The 27,962-nt window shown below is 34.6% G+C and overlaps 1 protein-coding gene across 2 annotated transcripts in view; it reads right to left on the bottom strand.

Annotated features, from left to right (window-relative positions):
* The window catches only part of arid5a (AT-rich interaction domain 5A), a 30,010-nt gene extending 8,644 nt beyond the window's left edge, over nucleotides 1-21,366 (bottom strand). The window contains exons 1-5 of one of the 2 annotated variants that reach the window (XM_087262684.1): nucleotides 21,039-21,366; nucleotides 20,832-20,934; nucleotides 14,296-14,384; nucleotides 2,965-3,130; nucleotides 1,445-1,497 (exon numbers count right to left, since the gene is read on the bottom strand). In XM_087262684.1, coding sequence (XP_087118810.1) covers nucleotides 1,445-1,497; nucleotides 2,965-3,118 — 207 coding nt within the window. In that variant the 5' untranslated portion in view covers nucleotides 3,119-3,130; nucleotides 14,296-14,384; nucleotides 20,832-20,934; nucleotides 21,039-21,366. Of the gene's footprint in view, nucleotides 1-1,444; nucleotides 1,498-2,964; nucleotides 3,131-14,295; nucleotides 14,385-19,034; nucleotides 19,122-20,831; nucleotides 20,935-21,038 lie in introns of those variants that run through there. The other variant, NM_001327774.1, reaches the window with a different exon arrangement.
* Between the last annotated feature and the right edge of the window lie 6,596 nt (nucleotides 21,367-27,962).

Genomic DNA, 27,962 nt, shown 5'->3' with positions numbered 1-27,962 from the left:
TTTAACCATTAGTCCTGCTGGTAATATAGAGGATTTAGGCAAACACAGCAGCACAGTGATGTGTCTGAATGTGAACGAACACCTGATAAAAGACAGCGTCCGCCATTCTTCAATTCTCGCACTGCTCTCCTGACAAATTGCTTGCAGCACACACACAGCTTTGCTGTATGATCGGCCCTGACAGGATCGCGGGGAAAAAACATCCAACAAACCCCGTGGATCATGGAAACAAACACATACGAGCCTTCATGAACAGCTACTGCGTGCCGTAGGTCCGTGTCTCACAGCTTGCTTGAAACTGGCAGGTCTGCCTTCGGAAAGCATGTGCTCTGATGAATAATTAAGCAGCCGGCTCTTCTCATAGGATAAGAAAACTCCGCTATGAATAATAATGAGAAACCGACGCGTCATCATTGCACTTGCAGTTCTGCGCTACGTCGCCGATTTTGATCCGCCCAAAAAATAACTTTAAACCCGGAAGCTGAAATTAGCTGACAAAAGCTCAAAATTATCCAGTTTCCCCCACAATTAAAGCTGACAGGTGCTAACATTGTTTTAACTGATGCTCAACACACACACATCTGTTAATATAAAAAAAAGTTCTCCAGGGTGTCCTGAACCTTTAACATTGCATTCACCATGCATTTCAAAGCGACCTTTTTATTGTCTTGCGTTTGTTTGAGTGTTTGTATTGCCTGCATTGCATTACCATCAGTCAGATCAGCTCTTGTCATAGTGGAACTTCATGATTAGTCACTGGGTTAGTTTCAGAGGTTGCCTCACATGTGTCGAAGTACATACCCCAAAAAATATTTTCACAGGCTGATAAAAGTTTCAGCTTCACAATACTAATGCCACCATTACCGCCTGACACATTGCTAAATCAGTTAATGACCACGGTACTTTCTTGCTTAATGACAGGTGTCAGTTTGTGTTACTGGAATAAAGTTCGACTGATGCAATAATGGCTATCTTTGTAGTCTCACTTTCCACTTGTAGACCTAATTCGCAAACAAAACACAGCTTTGACCATGTCTAAAATTAAATGCAGACTGACCACACGAACGCTCATTAAAAACACAAACTCTTCAGCACCTCAGGGGGAGTGGAAACTTAAGGGTGAGAGAACAAAGCTTTTGAAGCAGCAGGTTTGGGCAGAAAACGGATGGACCCTCATTCTCATTGTGGTCGTAACGGTCACTGCTGTAAGTATAGTGTGACCTGAAGCCACTATTGTTTCCACTCTGCAAGAGCAAGAGGCAAATGCATGACCTGCTTCTCAACTTCCTCGGGTAGTTGGCATACTTGCACAATAAATCAAGAAAGATAATGCTATCAGCAGCATCAGCGTGAGATGCGGGACTCACACACACACACACACACACACAATAGCGGCAGTTGTGAAAGCTCTGTCTGGAGGTTTGTTTTGCGTGAGGATCCTTACCGCATCATATCCTCCAAGTGTCTCTACAGCTTTGTAGATTTTCCACAGGTTGACTGGAAGAAAGAGAGAGAGACGTGTTTATGTTAACACACAGTGTAGATAAGTGGATGCCACTGAAAATGTTGCACCTTTTAAATTAAATATGTCCTGCTTTATCGTCTAATAAGTTTAAAGATCACGTTACCATATATTGGAACACTTCAGTATTAGAAAATGTAGTAGAAATAAAAACAAAGCAGATAATGGTTTTAAATTTAGCCTAAATAAAGTGTTTGTTTGGTGCCAAATTACTGAACATATTTACCTGGTTAAGCCTTTAAATTGTATTTCAAGCTGAATACTACCCAGCAGGCACACATTATAATATGTTAATATTAGGTTAGTTTAGATCATGATGTCAGGTGACCAAAATTCAATGTCTATCCAGCGTCTAGGGACAATGTTATTTTGACGTCTAAGGACGTCTATATGACGTTGATATTTGGTTGTTTTTAGTCAATATTTTGATATTTTAGTTGATTTTAGTGTTGAAAAGTGGCCCAAATCTAACGTCTAGCCAACATCTTAAATCAATGTAATATTGACGTCACATACTGACATTTATTCGTCAGGTATGGCAACTAAAATTCAACATCTGATTGACGTCATAGTGGAAACGTCCACACAACGTCAAGCTGTACCATCCTTGAACGATTGGTTGATATTTGGTTGATTTTAGGTTGGACTTTGGCTAGACGTTGGGTTCTGATGTCAACCTGATTTTCATTTCCAAACACAATGCAACGTCCCAACAACATTGGTGTATAAAGTCAATCTGACGTCACGTTGATGTCCTGTGCCTGCTGGGTAGTAAACTTGCAAACTTAGTAGTAAAATGTTATGTACTGTCTTCATAAAAAAGTCAAAGGAAATGAGTTATTAGAAATGAGTTATTAAAAATATTACATTAAAAAATGTGTTCGCAAACAGCAAATATTTGGAAAAAATATAGTTAATTGAAGAAATGTATATAATCAGGGTTTCTGCAGGTTTCACCAAATTAAATTTAAGACTTTAAGACATTTTTAAAACCATCATGAATGAAATTTTAGAATAATAAAGGGCTAAAAGCTACGGAAATTATCAAATGACCCATATGGAAAAGATTTTTATTTGCTCTATCAAAAACAAATATATAATTTAATATGTTTAAGAACACAATAATAAATTAATAATAAAATGTTTTAATATTTTAGATATTTCTTTGCCAAATATCTTAAATATTGTGCAAAAATGCAAGCTCTACTTGTATCCATACATTTTTTTCCCAACATAAACTTTCTTTAAAATATATATATATTTTTTTACATTTTAGACTTTAAGACCCTGCAGAAACTCTGTTACATAAATGCAATCTCGACTTTTAATACTGCGCTCAGCACATTTGTCATTGAAATAGTGCCATATAGATAGCTGGAAGATCTGTGTAAAAGGCCTGCCACCACAGTTGGAAAAAATCCTAGAGGAAACACTGCACTCACTCTGTTTAAAGCCCAGATGAGGAATTCTCTCTATCGGCGTGTTTCTTTCCTTCATAAAACAGTAGAGATTGGTGATGAAGGTTCGTTCTTCACTCTCTGATTGGTCGCTTCTGGAATTGTCCTCGCTGCTATTGGTGGACGTTAGGCTCTCCATCTCCCCATTGGTCTAATGAAAAAAAAAACATTCATGCTTGAAATTAAAATAAAGTTTTTTTTAGATGTTAGCATCAGTATGTTAATTTTAATGATATATATCTATAAGCTAGCGTGATACAAAACAGTGTTTAGAAGATATAAACCTGATATAAACATGTAAAGAATGTTTAAAAATATCATTAATTTTTCTTCGGCTTTATTTCAGGGGTTGTCACAGCGGAATGAACCACCAACTATTATTATATATTATGTTATTATTGTAATAATATAATTATTATCATTATATTATGCAGTGGATGCAATTTGAGCTGCAACCCATTACTGGGAAACCCCCGCACACACTCATTCACACACACACACACACACACACACACACACACACACACACACACACATACACTTCAGCCAATTTAGTTCGTCAATTCCCCTATAGCGCATGTGTTTAGACTGTGTGGGAAACCGGAGCAGCCGGAGGAAACCCACGCCAACACGAGGAGAACATGCAAACTTCATGCAGAAATGAAAACTAACCCAGCTGGGACTCGAACGAGCAACCTTCTTGATGTGAGGCAACAGTGCTAACCACTGAGCCACCGTGCAAAGAATATACTCAAGCATATTAAGAAGAATCATTTGATGACATATAAAAAGACTTTAAGCAGTTTGGGCCCAAAATACTAACATTAAATCTTTATACTTTGCCACTTTCCTTCAAAAATGTGATTTTATATAATTTATAAATGCAAGTTTTTCATCATTTTAAATATGATGACATACAGTTGAAGTCAGAATTATTAGCCCCCCCTGAATTATTATCCCCTTTGTTTATTTTTCCCTATCTTCCGTTTAACGGAGAGATTTTTTCAACATATTTATAAACATAATAGTTTTAATAGCTCATCTCTAATAACTGATTTATTTTATCTTTGCCATGATACCAGTAAATAATATTAGACTAGATATTCTTCAAGACACTTCTATACAGCTTAAAGTGACATTTAAAGGCTTAACTAGGTTAATTAAGCAGGTTAGGGTTATTAGGCAAGTTGTTGTATAACAATGGTTTGTTGTGTAGACTTTCGAAAAAATATATAGCTGAAAGGGGCAAATAATTTTGATCGTAATATGGTGTTTAAAAAATAAAAACTGCTTTTATTCTAGCCGAAAAAAAACAACAAATAAGACTTTCTCCAGAAGAAAAAATATTATCAGACATACTGCGAAAATGTCCTGGCTCTGTTGAACATCATTAGGGGAAATATTGAAAAAATAATAATAATAATACAGAGGGGAGCTAATATTTCAGACTTCAACTGTAAGTACAGGTCACAATGAGTATGGAGTTTAATTTTTACATGAATACATCAACGTCATATTGAATGATAATACATCACCCGTATTTGCATTTCACTATAAATGTGACCTGCGTGTCACACTTTTTTGAGATTCACCACTGTAACGGAATTTTCTGAATTCATTCATCCACCCAGTTCAGAAGTTCCCAACACAAGACTTCAATAAACAATAAATGTACAGTATGCGTGTGCACTGTACATGATATAGGCAATATATGAACACATGTGGGTGCGTTTGTGTCATTTACAGGAAGCAGCGTAACTGCTCTTCGAACACCCTCCGGATTTCACTTTCACACAAATAGCCTGATAAATCTTCTCACTGATTCATTTTCTAAAGCCTCGCGCAGAATCGCAGGTGATATCGTTTTTTTTTTTTCGTGCAGCTCAGTCATATTCGGAGTGTGAGACTGAAAACACAACAGCTTTGGCTTTCACCACCACTTTCAATAAGTAACCAGACATCCTGTTTGAAGGGAAAGCGAACCGCCGGTGGGGTTTTTACTGCACCAGAGCTTTACTCCACTCACATCTGCAAAACTTGAGAAACTCTGCAACACACGGAGGCGGCAGTTTGCCATCTACAGATTTTATGAGCAATTTTGTAGCCTTCGTGATCTATGATAGTGAAGTGGGATTAAATAAGGTTTAAAGAGCACCTCTTGTGCCCCTTTTTACAAGATGTCAAATAAGTCTCTGATTTCCCGAGAGTGTGTGGTTTCAGCTCAAAATACCGCACAAATATTATTTATATCTCTTTAAAACGGACTCTTTAAGCCTTTGATCCTAATTGTGGCTTTTTGTTGACTGTCGCTTTAAATTCAAATGAGATTGTGCTCTTTTCAAAAGAGGGCGGAGCTACGACTACCTGTGTGTCATCATAGTGGCAGATTTAAAACAGGACAAATGTTCTATGCTAATGAGGGAGAGATGGTCGCTAGTGGCACATGACACATACAAAAAGGAGAATATCAATCAAAGTGTTTCTGCAGACTGTTTTGATCCAGTGTAATAATAAAAAACAGAATTAATTAATTTTTACCATTAGAAGTTGGATATATTCACACATTGTTGACACACAACTGTGTTTAAACCCCTTATAAAAGTGATTTTTGCATAATAGGTGCCCTTCAACAAAGATAAATCTCAGAATAAAATGGACCTTTGGTAGAACAAAAGGTATTTATTTATACTTCATGTAATATTATTATTAGTAGTAGTAGTAATAATTCCTTACATTTATATAGCGCTTTTCTGGACACTTAAAGCACTTTAAACATTGGGAGGAATCTCCTCATCCACCCCCAGTAGTAAGTAGTAAGTATAATAACTTGTCCTTGTAAGTGTATTACTTGAACGCTAATACATACTAAATCAGGGGTCACCAACATGCTGAGGATCACGTGTTGCCCGCAGGCCTGTTCTAAAAATAGCTCACCATAGCGTCACTTACCAGTAAGCTTCATCTAATATAGAAGTAATTTTAAAAATGTTAATATTTGCAGAGATATATAAAAATAAAATGTTGCACATTGATACATTAAATACAGGGTATTTCCTACCCTGTTAAATCATTGTTGAAATTTGTTATTTGAGAAGTGTTTATCAAACTGGTAGCCCTCCACATTGATCGGTACCCAAGAAGTAGCTCTCAGTTTCATAAAGGTTGGTGACCCCTGTACTAAATGATCCAACGTTTTAGTACAGTATTAAAACTATGGAATTATTCCCCAGGATCTGGTGTGAATTCAGATTTAAGTCCCCTCCAGGATAGAAAAACAAACACACACACAGCTAGACATACATGTTTGTTGAGTTCTGTCATCTGTATACAGTATATACATTATATACAGTACACTGAGCACTGCTGTTTAGCTGTTCGGGTCAATTTGGGGTCAAATGTATTTCGATTTTCATTACTTGTACTTTTGAAGTATATAAAACATTTTGATGAGTTGTGCGGCACGGTGACTGAGTGACTGTCGCCTCACAGCAGTTTGCATGTTCTCCCCGTGTTGGCGTTGGTTTTCTCTGAGTGCTCCGATTTCCCCCACAGTCCAAACACATGCGCTTTAGGGGAATTGATGAACTAAATTGGCCGTAGTGTATGAGTGTGTGTGTAAATGAGTGTGTATGGGTGTTTCCCATTACTGGAAGAGCATCTGCTGCTTAAAACCCCCGATAAATGAGGGACTAAGCCGAAGGAAAATAAATGAATGAATCTCGATGAATTAGCATTTAATCAGATAGTGTTATGCTAGCCAATTTGAACATGAGGTCAAATCAAACCAAAACTCTTTAACTAACAGATCTCTCTCCAAACTTTTAATAAAACTCGAGGGCTCTATAAACATCAACCCACATCATTTGAGCCATCATCCAATCCAATCATTTAGCAAACACTGCTAACAACAGGTTAGCATAGAAGACCAACACCTTATGTATCTTGTAGAAATTCTTGCCTAAAAAGGAAAGAACAACCCACGTTGAAAGAAGGAAGTGAACGTTATCTACAACAACAAAAACTGCATATTCACCCTGTGTGGCAAAGTGCTGAAGGCTAATCAGAAGTGGAACTGCTAGATGCTAACAAGCAAACAGGACAATGACCCACAGTACAGTACAGCCAGGCCACAAGTGAGAAACGAAAGAGTGGAGGCATGCAGAAATGAACACCAGCCGTCAGTATCGCCCACTCACAAACAATACACATGACTTTAAGGAATTGGAAAAATAAGTTCAAGTAAGCACATTACTTAGAGAATGCATTGGTGAATTGACCAATTCTACAGGCCATAGGCTGACAAAGAGGATGTTATAATTTTCCTCAAATTCATTATTCTTGGTTGGCCAGCTATATTTGATTTCTTTATAGGGAAATTAGTTTTTAAGGGTGCAGGAATCAAATTTCTCCAAGAGATGTTGATATCTGAAAGTATTAAAACAAACACGCCTATAACCCATTAAAGACCACAGCTTTTTTTAGTATCTCTGCAACTAAATTTAAGCCGATGTAGATTCATCATAGCCAAGACAAAATTAATTAGTTATTAAAACTATTGTTTAAAATAAAGGGGAAATGAAGCACTCAGTCAAGTTTATTATTTTGAATATTGATTTCCACTTTAATTTAAATATATATAAAACTAACTCAATTTATGTAACCATATAGCAGAAAACGACATGTTTTATTATAGCTTTTAAACCTAAGGCACTGCCATCTTGGAATATCGCTGTGTCTGACGTCACAGGGTTGGTTCCATTCCCTCAGCTGAACAGATACAGTGGAAGTAAAGGACTGAACATCGAGACTGTTTTAACCTAATGTGTGAAGTTGTGGACGTGGAGCTGCTGCAAATACAAGCATCAGATGTGTGTCTGCCAATCAGCCATCACTATAGACTGACGTTTCTCTGGGAGAAATCTCGAATCAGACGTGTGCTTGTACCACAGTTTGGTGGTTAACAAACACACTGGAATCTCAACCAATACAAAGAAATACATCCACATAAACCTGGGCTATTAAATGAACCAAGTGCACTTGATAACAAAAGTTGGTTGCACTTTATTTTGATGGTCCGCTTGTTGAATTTAAGTTGCATTGCAACTAATTCTCATTAGATTACAAGTAGACTATTAGGTTGGGGTTGGGGTTTAGTGTAAGTTGACATGTACTTGCAAAGTCTCTTATAATCAGTTAAATGTCTGTTGAAGGAGCAGTATCAGCAGATATTAAGCAGACAGTCTACTAATACTTAAGTGGAGCATCAAAAATAAAGTGTTGCCCAAAAGTTTTCTGGTTTTGTAATCTGTATAAAATGAACACGAGGTACAGTCCATCATGTCAATCGCACATCACATGACAGCAATTACTCAAACGCCCACAGACTTTTAAACAAAGAGTCGCTGTCATTTCTGGAGGAGATTCACTATCAACACCAAGCTGTGGATTACTTCAGAAGAGCTGCGCGATCTGATAATCATTATCCAGAGGAGGATCATGTGTAACACTGCCGTAATATCTCGCTCCTTTCTAGTGCACATTAGCTTTGGTTATTTAAAAATATGCCGATTTTGTTTGATTCGAATGTTTAGAAACAAAACTAAATACATGGCTGTTGTTTAATTTTGTTGATTCCAAATATGTAATGTAATCATAAGCTTGGCTAACAGTTTTGGAGAATTTTATGTTTTTCCATTCAGACAGAATGGGTTATAATTATTATATGGGTATAATATTTATATTATATATGAAATTTCCCATTTATTGTTTTTATTAACGTCTATCCCCACCCCAACCCTAAACCCAACCATCAGAGTAATGTAAAAACAGTAGTTGTACCGAGGATTATTTATGCTATCTATTAAACTACCCAATAAATTGCATTTTTAATCGCCTAGCTCCACCCCAACCCTAAACCCAACCGTACTCTAAAAATATTAATTGTTATACAGTGCCATTACAAATTCTGTAATATTGATATACATATTGCACTTCCAGCCGGCCGCGTATCGGATCTAGACCTTACTGACAGAATGCCCGAACATACTGCCCGAGTGGAGTTTCAAAGATGGTGGCCGTGTAAAATGACTTGCCTGAAAGTGACTTTACTATAACTAATCACTCTTAAAGAGATCTTAAAGAAAAAAGAAACATGTTCTCTTAAAGGAACATGCCCAACACTGACAATTACAAAAAACTTCTCTCTCCATTAAAAAACAATTTGGAACAGAATTAAAAGGTGTTGTGTATAGTCAACCCTATACACAACACTTTTTCTGCTTTCGATTTTGAATATAATAACGTGCGCCTTTCATAGCGCTGCTTTGCAAATATAATTATTAGGAAAAGAACAATGCAATTACACTTAAACTGAATTAACCAGTTCTCGTTTTCAATTGTTTGTGGAAAACAGCATCAGGCTAAATCATATTCGTCCGCCAAAAAAGGCAAAAATCAATTCATAACAGCTCAAGAAGAGAAATTCCCCCGTGACTATATGAATTACATAAAGAAGGCTCTGGATTTCCATTTGACGACTGCAGTGGTTGAACTGTGCCAAAGCAATGTTCAGTCAGTAGTTTCACAGTGAATAGAGTTCCTCAGACAGGGTAACTTCTTCCCAGAACGAGCCTCTACAATGACTAATATTGAACATATAGGGCTTTATTCTAACCTCTGAGTAATATAGAACATAAGAAGGCCCCTTTTTAGTCTCCAGAAATGAGTAAACGCTGAGGCCTAAGAGTAAATCTCTCTGCTGTAAAGGGAATAATATCACAGACGTAGGCCTTGAAGATGGGGCAATCTCAAAGAGTCTGATTCATTCTTTCCCTCGCTTCATCTGCGAATACAACAGAGAAACACTGACACTTCTTGAGCTGCTGCTGAGCTCCAGTCTGTCCTGAATTGAGTCATCTTCACTGCAATTTCATATACAGACTTATCTGATTCTCATCTACCCGAGCACTTCCTGTTATATTGACAACACTGATAACCAGCTTCGAGGAACGGTGTGCTGGCAAACGTTCTTGGAATAAAGACTAAAATATCCTTTAAATCCAGAGAAATGCTTTGAGAATGACTTCTCGAGTAAGATTACATGAATAAAAAAGTACGATTCCAGGAATAAAAACTGTCCTGTTGTGAACTCTGGGGTTATTGATGGATTTTTAGGGCTTCCTGTTCGTATTGAAGTTTAATAGCAGAAAAACTACATTACCCATGAGGCTGTACAAAAAAAACTTCCACCAATTAGGGAGTAGCAGCAAGCAAAGTGCACCAAGATATCTTTAGCTCCGCCTACTTCCCCAGAGAACATCTTCACTCCCAAAATACTATATATATGAGCAATTCCCTGCAAATGTCAACCTTGCCATAAAAATACGGAAACCGTTTCTTGTTTTTTTATGTAAGCAAGTATTTTAGAAACTTTAGAAATACTCAAATGCATCTGTCAATGTATTTAAACTATTATATTTGATTTACCAAAGTCCCACAAGTGCCAATTTCACATCTGTCACATCCATAACGGAGTGATGTCACATCCATAACAACACTTTTTCACCATAAATGAAAAAATATTAAATTAAATAAAACCAACCATTTTTGTTTTATATATATATATATATATATATATATATATATATATATATATATATATATATATATATATATATATATATATATATATCTTATCCTTTTGATTATCATTGCTTCTTTTGGGTTGTGCATTGTAATTCACTGAATTTCGACAAAGTATGTTGTATATATATATACAGTATATACACACACACACACAAATATACATACATACATAAATACATACATACACACATACACACACACACATACACACACATACATACATACATACTGTACATACATACATACACACACACACATACACACACATACATACATACTGTACATACATACATACACACATACACACACACACACACAATTGTGTTTTTCCCTCATTAAAGCATCTAAGTTCACAGACTTTTCATGACGTATAAAGCTTTAATGAAGACGTTTTAATCCTTATTTGAAAAATGAAGGAGAAATATTAAAAGCAGTGCTGCTAAAGGAGTGGATGGCAATAATAAAATATATATAATAAAATTATGATATAATATAATAATTCTTTATATTTAAAACTGGAATTTTCTTTAACTTTAACTGGAATGTTCTTTGAAAAACTTAAAATCTTAATATGAGAATGATAACGCAAAATATTTACACAGTATACTGGGCTACTGTATTTTTAGATTTTCTTTCTTGTTTTATCATAAAATTGTTATAAAATCATTATTTTACCACAAGTTGGATCAAAGTACTGTTGAAATGCACACCAAAATGTTTAAAATGTGCTCTCAATCAACTATTCAGTCACTCCAGGATTTCTGTAGGTGCATTTTTAATGACTAAAATACGTTTGTAATGACTAAAATGACACATAACTCATAGCAAAATGTTTGTTTTGCTTAAAAAAAAAAAAAGTTTAATCTCAAAAACAACTGGGCTTGCAAAATCCTGGAGGAACTGACTATTAAAAGGCACTTGATATATAACAAAAACATCACTTGTTGAAATGAATACAGTCATATCAAGACCACAACAGGGAAGAGTTCATCTCTTCAACGCTACCTTCAGGTTTCAAACAGGAAGTTTTTTTTTTTTTGGTGTATGTGTGTTGAGAACTGTGCCCCCGTCCCTCTCGAACTGTGGTTAAAAGTAGCACAGACCCTGCTGTGAGAGACTTTCTGCGAGATGCAGCTCTGAAATTTCCACCTCATTCAAATTTCGGAAAAGTGCGTGGGTTCGTCTGCAGCGGACGTGTCAATAACACTCTCAAAATGAGCATTTGTACACACTGATGAACACATAGTGGCATGACCAGTGCTCGCCACCAAAACCACACGGCTTTCAACTTCTGATGCTGCTCTGGAAATATGATGCATGTTTGCTCTAGCATACAAACACTGTTTTCATTTACCGGAAAAGTGTGTGAGAAAAAAAACACATCAGTGATTGTTTGTATGTGGATGTCCATAAGTAGGATACAGACAAATTTATTAACCCTCATTTTAGTGAACATTTTTACACATAACAATTTTAATAACTAATAAATCCAGAAGCGTATCCGATTATAGTCCTGTCGCTTTAATGATGAACATGTGAGAGTTCACTTGGACAGGAGGTCAGGTGATGCAGTTTATTGATGTTATTAAAAGTGACCAGACTACAGTCAGACTACATTCGCACACTATTTGACCTGGTTGTGGATTAAAGCTGATAATATTACAAATAAGGTTCAATTTCTTACATGAACCAATCATTCGGCTTCACAAGACCTCAGTGTGTCATCAGGAGCCGTAGCTATTGGTTTGGACTCGTTTGTGTGCATTTATTTTGAATCTAAAACACCATTTCACTGCTATTATATGACTCACCAAGAACAACAGATTCAGCTTGAAATCTTCTTTAATGTTCTACTGAAGAAGAAAAGTCACTTACATCTTGGATTAACTATGGGTGAGTTAATTAAGAAGACATTTTCATTTTTGGGTGAACTACCCCTTTAACTAGGCAAGTGGGATTAATTTGGAAAGTCATTGGACAACTGTTTTGCTCTGTAGCTGATAGAGAAAACTAAATCTTAAAGGGGCTAAAAATATTGACCCAAGTCATTTTTTTAACATAAAATAAACTAAAAGAAACAAGACTTTCGCCAAAAGATAAATATAATAGGAAATTGCTGTGGTACACTTTGCTTTGTTAAACATCACTTGGGAAAGAATTAAAATTTCTAATAATTCTGTTTTTAACTGTACACTACCTAACAATAGTCTTGTCGTGGATGTCAGTTGTAAGAGCAACAAGTAATAACTTGACTTCTGGACCCAAGATTCTCATAGAAATCACTCAAGTTTGGTGAAGGAAAAATCATGGTTTGGGGTTACATTCAGAATGGGCAATGTAACGAGAGATCAGCGAGAGATCTGCAACATCAACAGCCTGAGGTGTCAAGACATCTGTGCTGCCCATTACATTACAAACCACAGGAGAGGGACAATTCTCCAGCAGGATAGCGCTCCTGCTCATACTTCAGCCTCCACATCAAAGATCCTGAAGGTCAAGCTGCTCCAGGATTGGCCAGCCCAGTCACCAGACATGAACATTATTGAGCATGTCTGGGGTAAGATGGAGGATTGAAGATGAACACAAAGAGTCTTGATGAACTCTGGGAGTCCTGCTGAACGCTGTCTTTGCCATTCCAGATGACTTTATTAATCAGTGATTTGAGTCATGTCAGAGATGTATGGATGCAGTCCTCCAAGCTCATGATGGAGTCAGACACAATATTCATTCTGTCTCCACTGCAGCAGGACTTTATATTCTATACTGGACATTATTTCTGTTCAGTGATGAGAGTTTAGTCTAAGCTGAGTCAGACCTTACTGTCCTAATCAAATCATTCAAAATCAAGGCATGATCATAGACTATTGTGCTCAAATAAGTGTCATCTAGAGGCCTTCGCCTTTCATACGAGCCACTTCTGACACCAAATGATCAACTAGAAGTCCTGTTATTATTTACTGTTTCTAAAACTTGGATAGACGACAAGACTTTTCTCAGGTAGTGCACTGTATATGACACATTTGATCAATTCCAGCAAAGCAAAACTCGACTATTTACTCATTATTCCGACCATACGAGAGAAATAAAGAACTGAAAACTCAAAGAGAGTGAAAAAGGGAACTGAAGGCTGTTGAGTCAATTCATGTAAAAATGCTGGCATACAGATTGCTTAAATAAATACAAAAAAAAGATTGCAAAACGAAAGTCTATCGAAGCATCTGAGCGCAAGATGACAAAGTCATATATCATGTGACTGACTACTGTTCCTGACATCAGCATTCACTCTAACCGAAATAAAGCAACAATACCAGAAATCAATTTGGCAACAGTCATTAGACTGAAAGGGGAAGTGAGATGTTATTTTTGCAAGCAAATTTTTTCACCCCAGCCACATTAGGAGGATCGGTTTTGTCAAATTTACATGAACCGCACACAAATTCAAATTCGTGTTTACACTTAAACTTTGACAGATCATCCGTACTGACGCCCTAAAGGGACGGTTCACCCCCTCAAAAATAGGTTAAGTGCTTTTAGTAGTCAGTGGAACAATAGAAAGCAGAAATTTGGGAACTGTTACGCAGCTTTGGCCACACAAATGAAATAGACCCAAGTCATATGATATCCGAGAATTCTTTCAGGCTTACAATGAGTCAATAATGAGCTGAGGTTTACCTGGTTTGGCGAATTTAGCTCCTGGTTTTTCTTCTCACAGTCTTCAAGTTCTCCTTCAGCAGCATCGACCTCTCCTCGAGGGTCCAACACTAAACAAAGCCCAGCGTATTAGTTAGTTTCAACATTATGCAAACAAACTGAAACCTGTACAGTGACAAAAATTGTTTATTTTATTAAACCTTTTTGGTGATTATGAATTCTATTATGATATCTAGAAAGCATGGCACCTGATCACCTAAATAATTTACGGTAGTATAATTATTATTTTGTGGAAGCAGATATAAAAAACTAGGAGTATGATTGACTTTAAGGACTAAGAGAAACTTCAGATCATTTGAAGAATTTTCTACTACGTGCTTCAGAAAGCAACTACTTAAATGTTTTGATGAAATGCACTCATCATTTATTCATGCAAATCATGACCTGTATGACTTTCTACTGAAAAACTCAAAAGAAAAGAATGTACATTTACAAATAAGGGAAATTAAAAATAATTTTTTATGTTTATACTACTTTTAAACCACCCTTTTGTGAGATGGAAGTTTTTAATCAATTTAAATAGCATGTTATTTATTATAATCACATGTTCTTTAATAAATCTTGACACATACAGGTTATAATAGGTATGTTTATTGATCTTTACATAAATAAATCTGTTGTGCTGAATGACTATGGAACACTATTTTACACATATTTTGACATTTTATTTTTGCAAACTTAACTTGAAACATTAAAGTAAGCACTTTACTCACATTTAATACTTTTTCTATGCATATAAAGTGACTTTTGTACGTTTTTTATATAATATCATTTTATATAATATCCTTATAATATTTTTTTAATAATTGTACAATATTTTGGTTAGTTTGTTAATTTTTATGAAGCATTAAATAATTTCTATACAATTTTTTTTTGCCATTTTAGTACTTAAAAGTTATTCATCCAATATTTATATGTTACTCAAGCTCTTTTTCAATGATTTTAAAAATAATTTATGTCACAATATTATGATCTTAACAGAAGGAAGTCATTCATAATGTTTAACATGACTTAAGAAATTCACTTTAACAATATAATCGACACTAACTAGACGTGTTTTTTTGTTTAACAGAAGATTTTAGAACCACTTGAGTGTAACTGATGAGAAAATGTTAATTTTTTGTGTGAACTGCCCCTTTAAACATCCCCCGTCTCAAATCTGTGAATACCGCTGACATTAAATATGAAAGTCATCTCATGTTTACACCCTTTACGAGAAGCAGTTTTGCGTTTAAACTCCTGAATTAAACGTACGCATAAGAGAGAAAGAGAAAGAACGTTCTAATATGAAACCACATGATTACAACACTGCTTCCTGTCTGTATGCATAAACCACAGCTATGTGATAGTTACTCTTGAATTAAAAAGAGACACATTTCAGAACTGGCAAACTAAAACGACACATCGTATACACACATCTACAGTCAAAATTATTAGCCAACCTGTATTTATTTATTTTTACTATTTCCAATTATTTCCCAAGTGATGTTAAAAAGAGCAAGCCAAATTTTTCTGCATTATTTCCTAATATATTTTTTTCTTCTAGAGAAAATCTTATTTCGTTTTGCTTGGCTGGAATTATATAAAAATGGCTAAGGGCAATCATTTTAGCTCCTTTAAGACTTTTTTTTAAAACATAAACATACTACTAACCACTGTCATCTAGTGACTTGTCTAATTAACCTAAATTCCCTAGTTAACACAATTAACCCAGTTAAGCCTTTAATAACACTTTATTTATACCAGTATCTTGCTAAATCACTACTAAACATTCTGTGGTTATCATCATACACTGTAAAAATGTAGAATTCATTCAGGTTGTCTCAACACAAATCGATTATGTTAACAAATTTAGGTGGATTGAACATAAAACAATTAAGCTGTCCCCAAATTTTAAGATTTGTGTTGTTTTAGTTCATTTTAAATTAGTTTGAACAACACTTCAGTTTTTGTCTTGTTGCTTATCTAAATACCTAAAAAGCCTTAAATCAAGAAGCATTTTCTAGACAAACTAAAAATATTGTCTTGTTTTCAGAAATAATGAGTCAAAGTTTACTCAGTTTTTCCTTAAAACAAGCTAATTAATCTGCAAACAGAGTAAGCAAGCTTTTCCTTTAGACATATTATTATTTTGCTTAACTTATTGGCAGATTATTTAGCTTGTTTTATTGAAAAAAAACTCACTTAATTTTGACATATTATTCCCTAAAACAAGACAATATTCAGTGCTTGTCTAGAAAATGCATCTTGATTTAAAAATTTTTAGATATTTGGACAAGACACGAGACTAAAATCTAAGTAAAAATGGGATTTTTAGCAGTGAAGAGGCACAAATAATTTTCGATTGTAGTAAAGACAAAAGAAATTAGTTATTAGAAATTAGTAAATAAAACATAAGATATATTTGAATTTAAAATATTTTACAAATGTAGTCTTTACTACATATTATATACCGCAGCTCTGCACAAGAAGTTTGGCCAGAGGAGAAATGATTGTGCCAACTGAGCCTGGTTTCTCTCAAGGAGAGACTTTCCTTCACTTTCGTCAATTGGTGAAGTTTGTTCCTAGTCACTGTCGCCACTGGCTTGCTTGGTTTGGGACTTGTGAAGCTGTGCATCGATTAGATTTGCTCCTCATTGTTTGGACTTTCAGCAGTACCATTTAAACTACACTAAATTGAACTTCAACTCTGAAACCTGGAATGACACAGTTTAAATTTATTATAACTTCAATGTTAAGCTGTTTTAACACCATCTACATTGTAAAAGTGCTATAGAAATAAAGATGAATTGAATTAAATATAAACTACTCTGACTATATATGATAATTAGAATTTTGTCTCAGAAATGTGCCATATATTTATATCATAAACCATGTCTGTGGCCAAATATGAGGCCACAAGCATGCATATCAAGCCATCTAGTGTTCAGGCGTTCTGGTGTGAACAGCAGCAACACAATGTGACCATCAGGCACCTGACAGCATCTTATTGACAAACCGCACCAGCACTGAATTATGGGTTAAAGTCTCCACTTCCCCTTCTCGCATCAGTGTCTGAAACATCCAGAAACGCTTGGCTTTCGAGATCAGACGCTTCCTGTGCCAGGGCAGTTCAACAGGCTGCTGTTATTCGACTTCCCCTTCTGAGCCGCAGCGCAAAAAAACACTGATATTATCACTGCTACACTTCTGCATTGTTTCTGGGAGTCAACTATTGTCCGCATCACTCAGAAATATGTCAGCTTCAGTATTCAAACTTTACGATTAAACTGCGGCTTTCTTGTCTGCAAGTCTACCATTTCCTGCACTGACCATCTTGTCCTGAAAACAAAGCCAGAAAGTGTGATAACATCACAATGACCGCGTCATTACGCAATTACGGCTTTGTTCGTGACATCAGAACACACTGAATGGTAATTATCCTTAAATCTGTGATGCTTGATAAAGTTTCCTAAACTGAAAAGTTCTTTCATGAAGCAGATCAAGGCTCATTCGCATCAGTTTGTATATCTGATGAGGGATTTTACGCTTCAACAGCAATGTGGTGCTATTTCTCTAAACCACTTCCTCAAAGAGCAAAACTTGTTATGGTTACTCATATCTAGTTCTTATTACTGTCATTCAAATTACTCAAAATGACAGAAATAGCTGTAACGTCAAGCCACTTACCATTAATAATATGGTAACACTTCACAATAAAGTGAGTTGCATTAGTTAACATGAACTAGCAATGAAAAATACTTGGATTTACATTCATTTTTGTTCATTACATGTACCAATTTGCTGCTAAAACATCTAAACTTGTGTTTAACTATTTGTTAACAAATGAGACCGTATTGCTAATCCTTACCAATAAAATAAATGTTTTTTTTTTTCATTAATATGACTAGTATGTTTCTATAACTCTACTGTAAAATGTATTTTTGAAGGTGTAAATAAAAAAAGCATATTAGTGTAGTAAATCCTACAAGATAATACTTTCTAAATCAAAATGTCACGCTTAATACAGAGCTACTTGCTATTTCTCTGTAGTTAATTGTAAAATGTGCAAAAAATCTGTTAAATAAAACATGTATATCATCGATAATTAAATGTATATCAACATTTTTCTACATAAATTATACTAATATATATATATATATATATATATATATATATATATATATATATATATATATATATATATATATATATCAATCGTATTCTAGCTTTCTGGCTAATGCAAAGTTTATATATACATATAAGTTAATATATACAACAATACACATTACTAAATAGATAATAAACAATATTATACAGACGTTTGCTTCTTAAAAATTCTTCTAAAAATATACTAGACACTAGTAAAAAGATATGCACGTTTTAATTCAAGTCAATAAAATAATTTCAATAGCCAAGTAATTTCAGATGTATCGCCATCATCAATTCATTATAGCACAAATAATATCTTAAATAAATATGTTAGGACATTTAACCTTATACACGTGGGATTTGGCTTCATTTCAACTCTGACTTCGTTATTAAAGTCTACTCTGATTTTACTGTCTGTCTGGAAACCAGTTCACGGAGATTTACATCTTGTTTAAAGCTTTAAAATAGCCACGAGCTGAGCTCGTTCAATATTAATGTTAGTATTAGACTTTATAAAGTTATCCCGCATTGACGGTAACAGTTTAATATCAGCGAACATCACTTCTTACCCATTTTTGAAGCTCGTCGCCCGCAGATGGTGATTTGAGCAGCGTTTATTGTCGTGGTTGAGCAGTAATTGACGGTTCAGTTTCAGCACGCGCTTCTCACTTCCACGGGCGCGCGCTTTGCCTCTCAGCGTGCACGAGCACATCACCAAGAACCATGGGACTCGGAGTTTTGTGAGAACTTTACCCTAAACTGAATATTCTGTCATCATTTACTTTTACCAAACCTGTTTGAGATTCAGTTGATCACAGAAGAATATATTTTAAATACAGCTGAAAACATTGCTTACTTCATAGTGTTTGTTTTCCCTGTAGTATTCAATGTTCATACGATCTTGGCAAACCTGGAAAAGTCATGAATTTTGACAAGGCATTTTCCAGGCCTGGAAAAGCTTTGGAAAAACAAATAAACCTAAAATATTTTGGAAAAGTCCTTGAAATAAATTTGTTAAACAAAAATCCATCTCCTTAAATATGTTTAAAGGGTTAATATGCTTGAAGGGTTATGTTCTCTGTTTGGGGTGGAAAAAAAGCACCTCGCAGTTCAGCTTCGGCTCTCTTTCACTCGCATTCGTCGTAATTCAAGCTACATTTTTGAGATTGGTGTCTAGAAACCATCTCTAACTGCAGGGCTAACTCTAACTGCGGATGCTAAACCCAGTGTAAATTTGTCTTTCTTTCATTAATTGTGTTTGTGTGTTTATTCTATGGTTTAAGTGCATTTTTGTATTATTATTTTATTGATTTGATAATTATTTGTGCTCTGTTGTATAAATAGCCTAGATGAATGTTGTTATTCGAATTCCTTATTGTAATTGTTTTATAATGCATAAAAAGCTAATTTGTACTATTCTTAAGTCTTACGACAACACACGCCAACATTTCTAAAATGTTGTCACACAGATACTTTTCTAAAACTTATTTAGAGATAATAAACAAGGCTATACACAGATTGTCATATTTTTTGATATGCTGTAATAAATTCGATTTTTACATGTAGTGTATGTGGACATTAAATGAAACATTAGATTATGAATATTCACCTGAAAGTTTTGGAAAAGTCATGAAAAAGTCATGTAATTTTAGTAGTAAAATGTGTATGAACCCTGAGTATAGCATATGGTTAGAGGTTTACACTAATGCTTTAAAATAGATTTGTTAGTATTTAACAGAATAAAGCAACTTAAAAATGTTTGGAACCTTTTGAGAGAGTAAATGTTTACTTTCGAGTGAACTAAGAAGTACCCTTTTCCCTTTTAACCTCTATTATACGTTCAGAATAGCATTATTTATGGGTGAATTGTTATTTCATAAGCCCAGAAATTTAGCATGACTATGACTAAAACTATTAGTAAATAAAAAGGCAAATAAGAAAAATATTTTGAATGCTTCTTTGTTTTTTGGCCTTGATATTACAACATTAGAAATGTTTTGGAATTTTAAATTAAACATAAACCACAATATCTATGACCAATGTTAGCCACTAAAGCCAGTCAGCTTCAAGTTCAACAAACCAACAAAATGTCTGCAAACAAATACATATAGACATTTGTGACCGTGTTAAAATGCAATAATTGATGACAGACCGTGTAAATAATTATTTTTTGTGTGTGTTAACTATCCCATTAGATGACTGAAGGGCATCTCTGTGTTCAATAAACGTTAGACTACTTATTTATTTAAACCAAAGACTGGAATACAAAAGGGACTTAATTTTTGCCCAACATAATTTCTGACTACTTTTATTTGACCACTCTAGATCAGTATAATAGGCTAGTTTTATTCAACAGTTTTACTCACCGTTACAGTCTCTGCTCAATCCCTTAACGTTAGTCCTCTCAACCGTTACGATTTGAACTGAGTGTGATGTCCATAGCGCGCGAAAAACAACACTTTACAGTGACTACACATGGGTAAAGAAAGCTTAAAAAATAACCCAATAAAATGAACCAGAAAACCCAGCGTTTCAAAAACACATAGCATTTGGTGAAATAATCCCATAATTACCCCTAAAATGACCTGCGTCACGGTGGCGCAGTGGGTAGCACGATCGCCTCACAGCAAGAAGGTCGGCTGGGTCAGTTGGCATTTCTGTGTGGAGTGATGTTCTCCCAGTGTTGGCGTGTACTTCCTCTGGGTCACTGGTGCTCCGGTTTCGCCCACAGTCCAAAGACACATTTAATTGAATAAACTATTAGCCGTAGTGTACATGAAAGTGAATGCAACCCAGATAGCAAAATGACTTAAATTCAACTTAAAATCAACGTTTCTTTTGATATCGAATCCACGTTGATCACCGACGTTGATTCAACATCGTTTTGCTCATCGGGGTAATGTTGAAACGATGTCGGGCACTCCAATAAAATCTAACGTGAAATCGACGCAATTGGTTACTTACCCAACGTTGAATCGATGTTGATTTTCAGTCGATCGAAACTACGTTATAGAATCCACGCATTTTCAACATATAATCGACCTAATTGGTTTGTCTATCTAACGTTGAAATGATGTTGATTTTAAGTCGATTGGAACAACATAATCCACACATATTCAACATATAATATATCCAAATGATTTAACGTTGAAATTAATGCTTAAGTGTATGGGTGTTTTCCAGTGTTGGATTGCAGCTGGAAGGGCATCCGCTGCGTAAAACAAATGCGCTAGATAAGTTGGATAAGAAAATTAATGGTAATAATAAGAACATATTAGCCTACATCAGAATTACCAAATTGAAATTTTAAAATTATTTTAATATAACTTGATTGCCCAAAAGCAGTCCAAATACTTACATTTAAAACAAAACCATGTACAGTCAAAAACAATTTGAATACTATTTAAAACAGAGCAATTAATACATTTATTTTTACTATAATAATCATTCACTTTAAGTTAAAAAAGTGATTTTATTTCCTGCTGCAGTAGTTCATCAATAGGTTAGGTGGACATAATGACTATCAACAACACAAAAAAGTGTATGAATTTTGGTGGAAAAAATTATAAATATGTTACAATATACAAACATATTTTACGTATTTGTTTCCCATGTGTTGGGTTGCAGCTGGAAGGGCATCCACTGCGTAAAACATGCTGGATAAGTTGGCAGTTCATGTGGCGACCCCAGATTAATAAAGGGACTAATCCGAAAAGAAAATGAATTAATTATTTAGTTTTACATTTTCTGACACTGCATCAGATAGATAACTGTTCATTTAAGCATTTAAAAAGATTTTTTCACTTATCAAAAATATGCAGTAGTTTCAGTGATATGGAAATACACAGAAGAATGAGAAAGGAATATTCACTGAAGAAAACATGAAAACAATTTTAAGAAACTGCTTATAAATTTTAACTGTACAAGTAACAGCAAATTTACTACTATTTTTCCAAAATTAAATATTGACACTCCATTAAACTTTTTTGCTTTATTTACAACTTTTTCTCAGTGTCATTGGCTGTGTCTGAAATCGCATACTTCCATACTATATAGTAAAAACAGTATGCAAGCCGAGTAGTACGACAGAAATCATAGAATTCGAAAATCAGTATGCGAGAAGTACTCGGATGACCTACTACTTCCGGTGAGATTCTGATTTCTCACCACACCAGCGTCCATAGAGGCAATAGGCATCCCCCCTCCCCCCACCTGGAGCTTGCTCCGGCCCTGCACTGTAAAAAAAAAAAATCTGCAATTATATGCTTTATTACCGACAGCTATGGGGTGCCCGAAAAAACGTAAAATAGCGGCTGATAAATTATAGAAATTTACCGTAAAAAAACGGACATTAAATTACAGAAATTTCCTTAAATTTAAACCTTTGTTATTTTACAGTAATTTTCTGTAATTTAACGATTGTTATTTTACCCCAGCTGCCGGAAATAAACCGTAAAATTACAGATTTTTTTTTTTACAGTGTGACAATCCCTTGATGCACCGCGAGAAAATTCTTGCATGGGAGTGAAGCGAGGTTGTTGCTAGAGCGGATACGTTTGCGGCCGGAAGTTAACGAGAATTATTTCTATTATTTATTAAATTTCTCATTTGTTTTATTTTATTAACGTCTACCCCCACCCCAACCCTAAACCCAACCGTCACAGTAATGTAAAAACAGTAGTTGTACCGAGTATTAGTTATGTTATCTATTAAATAACCCAATAAAATTTATTTTTGAACGCCTACCCCCACCCCAACCCTAAACCCTACCCCCACAGTACTGTAAAAATATAAATTATTGTTATACAGTGTCATTAAAAAATGCTGCTTTATTAATGTGCATAGCGCACTTCCGGTCGGCCGCATATCCGATCTAGACTTTACCGTGAAGCGACGCAATTGCCGTGGATAGGTCACGTGATCAAGACAAAATGGCGGATGTCCAAGTTCCATTCATACTCACATTCATACTGTATAGAACGTACGTTTCTAACAGTTAAGTACATTTAAATTTTGAGGCAATTATGAAATTATTTCATACATAAAATATTGCTTCAAACTACAAAAAAAGTCAACAAAAGTCACTTTCTTTCCAGCATTAAATGTTCAACACTAAAAAAGACGACAGACTTGAGATCAAGGCTCCATAATACAAATCATTACAGCAAAATAACCGGAAAACACCAGTGAATCACAACACAGAAACTGTTCTTTTTTTTCAGTGAAGCATCAGTGAAGATCAGATTAATTATAAGATGTGAAACATCTACACAAAACCACAGTGAACAGAACAGTTTGATGGTAAAAGATTTCCCATTTACACACAATCAAATTATTAAAATTGACACAAGTGACAAAATTCTCCACTGAGACATTTATAAATAAGAGTAGATATCGCTAAAGGCTTTTAAAATGCTAACTTTTTATTTATTATTTGACAATCTCAACTAAAACATACAGTAGCTCCTCCCCCTTTTTCGAAAGCAGCCAATAGCGTTTAGTTTTATCACAGCTCAAGCTTTGGCCAAGCTCAAGTGCATCAAATAAAAAAGCCAAGGAAACAAAGGGGCGGGGCATGTCGGGTACTAGAGAGCATTTGATTGGTCAGAAGATTTGATGAGAAACTGAAGTGTGAGGGGACGTCAAACAATCGTCGATCCATTTAGGTGGAAGAGACAAACTGCGAGCTTTACATGTTTATATCAGGTTTATATCTGCTAAACATGAATTTTGTCACTGTTTTGGAGCAAACTAGCTTATAGATATCCTTTAACATCTAAAAAACTCCTCAGAACCTTTAAGTGGATTATATTTAATATGTTAATTAAATAAGAGATTTGCATTAAAGCCATCATCATCATCATCATCATCATCATCGTCATACTGGAAGTGCATGAGCGTGGGTTTGCCCTGAGGCAGACGTGAGCACTGGTGAAAGTATTGTTCTCAGTTTTTCCCCTTTGTACTTATTATGAAAATGATAATCAGGACAGAAGCATTGTGCTTAGCGAAACCTCAGAAACCGAAAAAGGGGACAGAACTGTAATTTAGCATAACAAGAAGCGTGCACATCACTGTTCTGCAAAAACGCCAATACAAATGATTACACAAACCGTGCAAAAACTTTCTCTGTACATTTTTGTAGATTTTTGTTTTGCCACTGCAGTGTTCAGAAATCATGTTTTTTTAATAAATTATACTCTGTTAAAATAGCTGGGTTAAAAATACCCCAACATTTAACCCAACTATATATCATTATAGCACCTTCCCAACTATTTTAACCCAGTGCATTGGGTTATTTTGATAAATGTTATTTTTTTCCATTCTGGTATTACTATTGCTACTAGTATTATTAGTTTTATAATAAATAACATTGTTTTCAAAAATATTGAAAATGCTTTATTTCCATTACATTTTAGTTCCAGACACTTTTGTTAATATAAATCAAGAATCACAAAAAATGAAGAAACAGAACAACGTGCAGACAGATATAACCTGTGCAAGCAGAGAATCCGGTGTTGATGGAGCAGAATATGGAGCTCTGTGTGCTGTATGGAGACTGTCCAGCAGCTGCAGCAGGCTCCACTCTGTCCACAATGTACAATACATTTTAACCACATCCAAACACTTCTAAAAGATGGTCTTGGATGATGAAATGAATAAAAAAAACACGACAAGGAGAGATAATTTGATTTAAAAAAACAATATTATTGCGTTAGAGCTTAACTAAACTAAAATAATGAAATTCAAATATTTAACCCAATTGGTTGAGTTATTTATAAATAACCCAATAAAGGTTAAAAATAACCCAGCAAAGCACCAAATATTTAACCCAACTTGTTGAGTTATTAATAAACAACCTAATAAAGGTTGAAAATAACCCAACAAAGCACCAAATATTTAACCCAACTGGTTGAGTTATTTATAAATAACCCAATAAAGGTTAAAAATAACCCAACAAAGCACCAAATATTTAACCCAACTGGTTGAGTTATTAATAAATAACCCAATAAAGGTTAAAAATAACCCAACAAAGCACCAAATATTTAACACAACTGGTTGAGTTATTAATAAATAACCTAATAAAGGTTAAAAATAACCCAACAAAGCACCAAATATTTAACACAACTGGTTGAGTTATTTATAAATAACCCATTAAAGGTTAAAAATAACCCAGCAAAGCACCAAATATTTAACCCAACTGGTTGAGTTATTTATAAATAACCCAATAAAGGTTAAAAATAACCCAACAAAGCACCAAATATTTAACCCAACTGGTTGAGTTAATAATAAATAAGCCAATAAAGGTTAAAAATAACCCAACAAAGCACCAAATATTTAACTCAACTGGTTGAGTTATTAATAAATAACCCAATAAAGGTTAAAAATAACCCAACAAAGCACCAAATATTTAACTCAACTGGTTGAGTTATTAATAAATAACCCAATAAAGGTTAAAAATAACCCAACAAAGCACCAACTATTTAACACAACTGGTTGAGTTATTAATAAATAACCCAATAAAGGTTAAAAATAACCCAACAAAGCACCAAATATTTAACCCAACTGGTTGAGTTATTAATAAATAACCCAATAAAGGTTAAAAATAACCCAACAAAGCACCAAATATTTAACCCAACTGGTTGAGTTATTAATAAATAAGCCAATAAAGGTTAAAAATAACCCAACAAAGCACCAAATATTTAACTCAACTGGTTGAGTTATTAATAAATAACCCAATAAAGGTTAAAAATAACCCAACAAAGCACCAAATATTTAACACAACTGGTTGAGTTATTAATAAATAACCCAATAAAGGTTAAAAATAACCCAACAAAGCACCAAATATTTAACACAACTGGTTGAGTTATTAATAAATAACCTAATAAAGGTTAAAAATAACCCAACAAAGCACTAATATTTAACCCAACTGGTTGAGTTATTAATAAATAAGCCAATAAAGGTTAAAAATAACCCAACAAAGCACCAAATATTTAACACAACTGGTTGAGTTATTAATAAATAACCCAATAAAGGTTGAAAACAACCCAACAAAGCACTAATATTTTTAACTCAACCATTGGGTTAAATAACTCAATGTTTTTTATATATATTTATATATATATTCTGTTAAACACAAAAGAAGATCTTTTGAAGAATGCTGGAGACGTGTATTCATTGACTTTAATAGTATTTGCTTTTGCTACTTTAGAAAAATGATTTGCAGCCTTCATCAAAATGTCTTCTTTTGTGTTCAACAGAAAAAAAATAAAACGTGTAAAGGTTTGGAACAGCTTGAGGGAGAGTAAATAGTGAGTATTTTTTCATTTTTGGTTGAACTGCCCCAACAATGACATGTTTCCATTTTTAACATAATAAACAGAGAAGCCGGAACATTGTGTTCACTAATGGAAATGTTTGACTATAGCCTTGAAATGAGCAGGGGAAAAGCCCCATTAACAGCAAAACACCACTGTTACAGCTACAAATTAGCTGAATACAGTTGAAGTCTAAATTATCAGTCCTCCTGTGATTTTTTCCCCATTTTTTAACAATATTTCCCAAATGATGTTGAACAGACTCAGGAATTTTTCACAGTATTTTCTATAATATTTTTTCTTCTGGAGAAAGTCTAATTTGTTTTATTTTGGCTAGAATAAAAGCAGTTCTTAATTTATTTAACTTCATTTTAAGGTCAATATTATTAGCCCCCTTAAGCAATATTTGGTTTGGATTGTCTCCAGAACAAACCACTGTTTGTACAACGACTTGCCTAATTAACCTAATTAGTTAAGCCTTTAAATATCACTTTAAGCTGAATACTAGTGTCTTGAAGAATAGTCTAATTTGTGCGGTCATTATGGCAAAGAGAAAATAAATCAGTTAATAGAAATTAGTTATTAAAACTATTACCAACTAATGTGTTGAAACAGAAATTAGGGGAAAATATAAAGGGGGGCTACTAATTCTGACTTCAACAGTATAAGACGAGCTCTTAAAAAAAAGAACGTCGGAAAACCCCATGATGATTTTAGAGTCTTTGTTTTGAAGCTGTCAGATGTTATGATCCGACATGATGTTGAAGTTTCGGATGTGTCTTCATGGATGGGGCCTCTCTCACCTGCCCGCATCGTCCTGACATTTAACCATATTTAACCTTTAAATGTCACAATAACAGTTTACAGCCCGGAGCCAATCGCTCTGAGGGAGTTTCTCAGGTGAAAATATTAGACATAACATCCGTCCTGCTGTTACTGGGAGCGAACGTGTGCTCGCGAGATCATCAGCACACTTCATCTGGAGAACTGGTAATGAGAGGGTTAATGGTAATATTAGATGAAATGGAAATGAGGGAGTTTATGACTTGTGTGTTTCGTATTCTGTTTGAGAGTTTCAGCTTTTACTCAGTGTGAGTTTCACAACACCTCAGGTGCATGCTGCATGTTCTGGATCACACAAACTCACCTCGCCGTATTCAACTTATATTGAAAAATGTA

The sequence above is a fragment of the Danio rerio genome, chromosome 8 (genome assembly GCF_052040795.2).
Source record: "Danio rerio strain M-AB ecotype USA chromosome 8, GRCz13ab, whole genome shotgun sequence".
Lineage (NCBI taxonomy): Eukaryota > Metazoa > Chordata > Actinopteri > Cypriniformes > Danionidae > Danio > Danio rerio.
The sequence above is the reverse complement of the archived record's forward strand: the minus strand, read 5'-3'. Positions and strand labels throughout refer to the sequence as shown.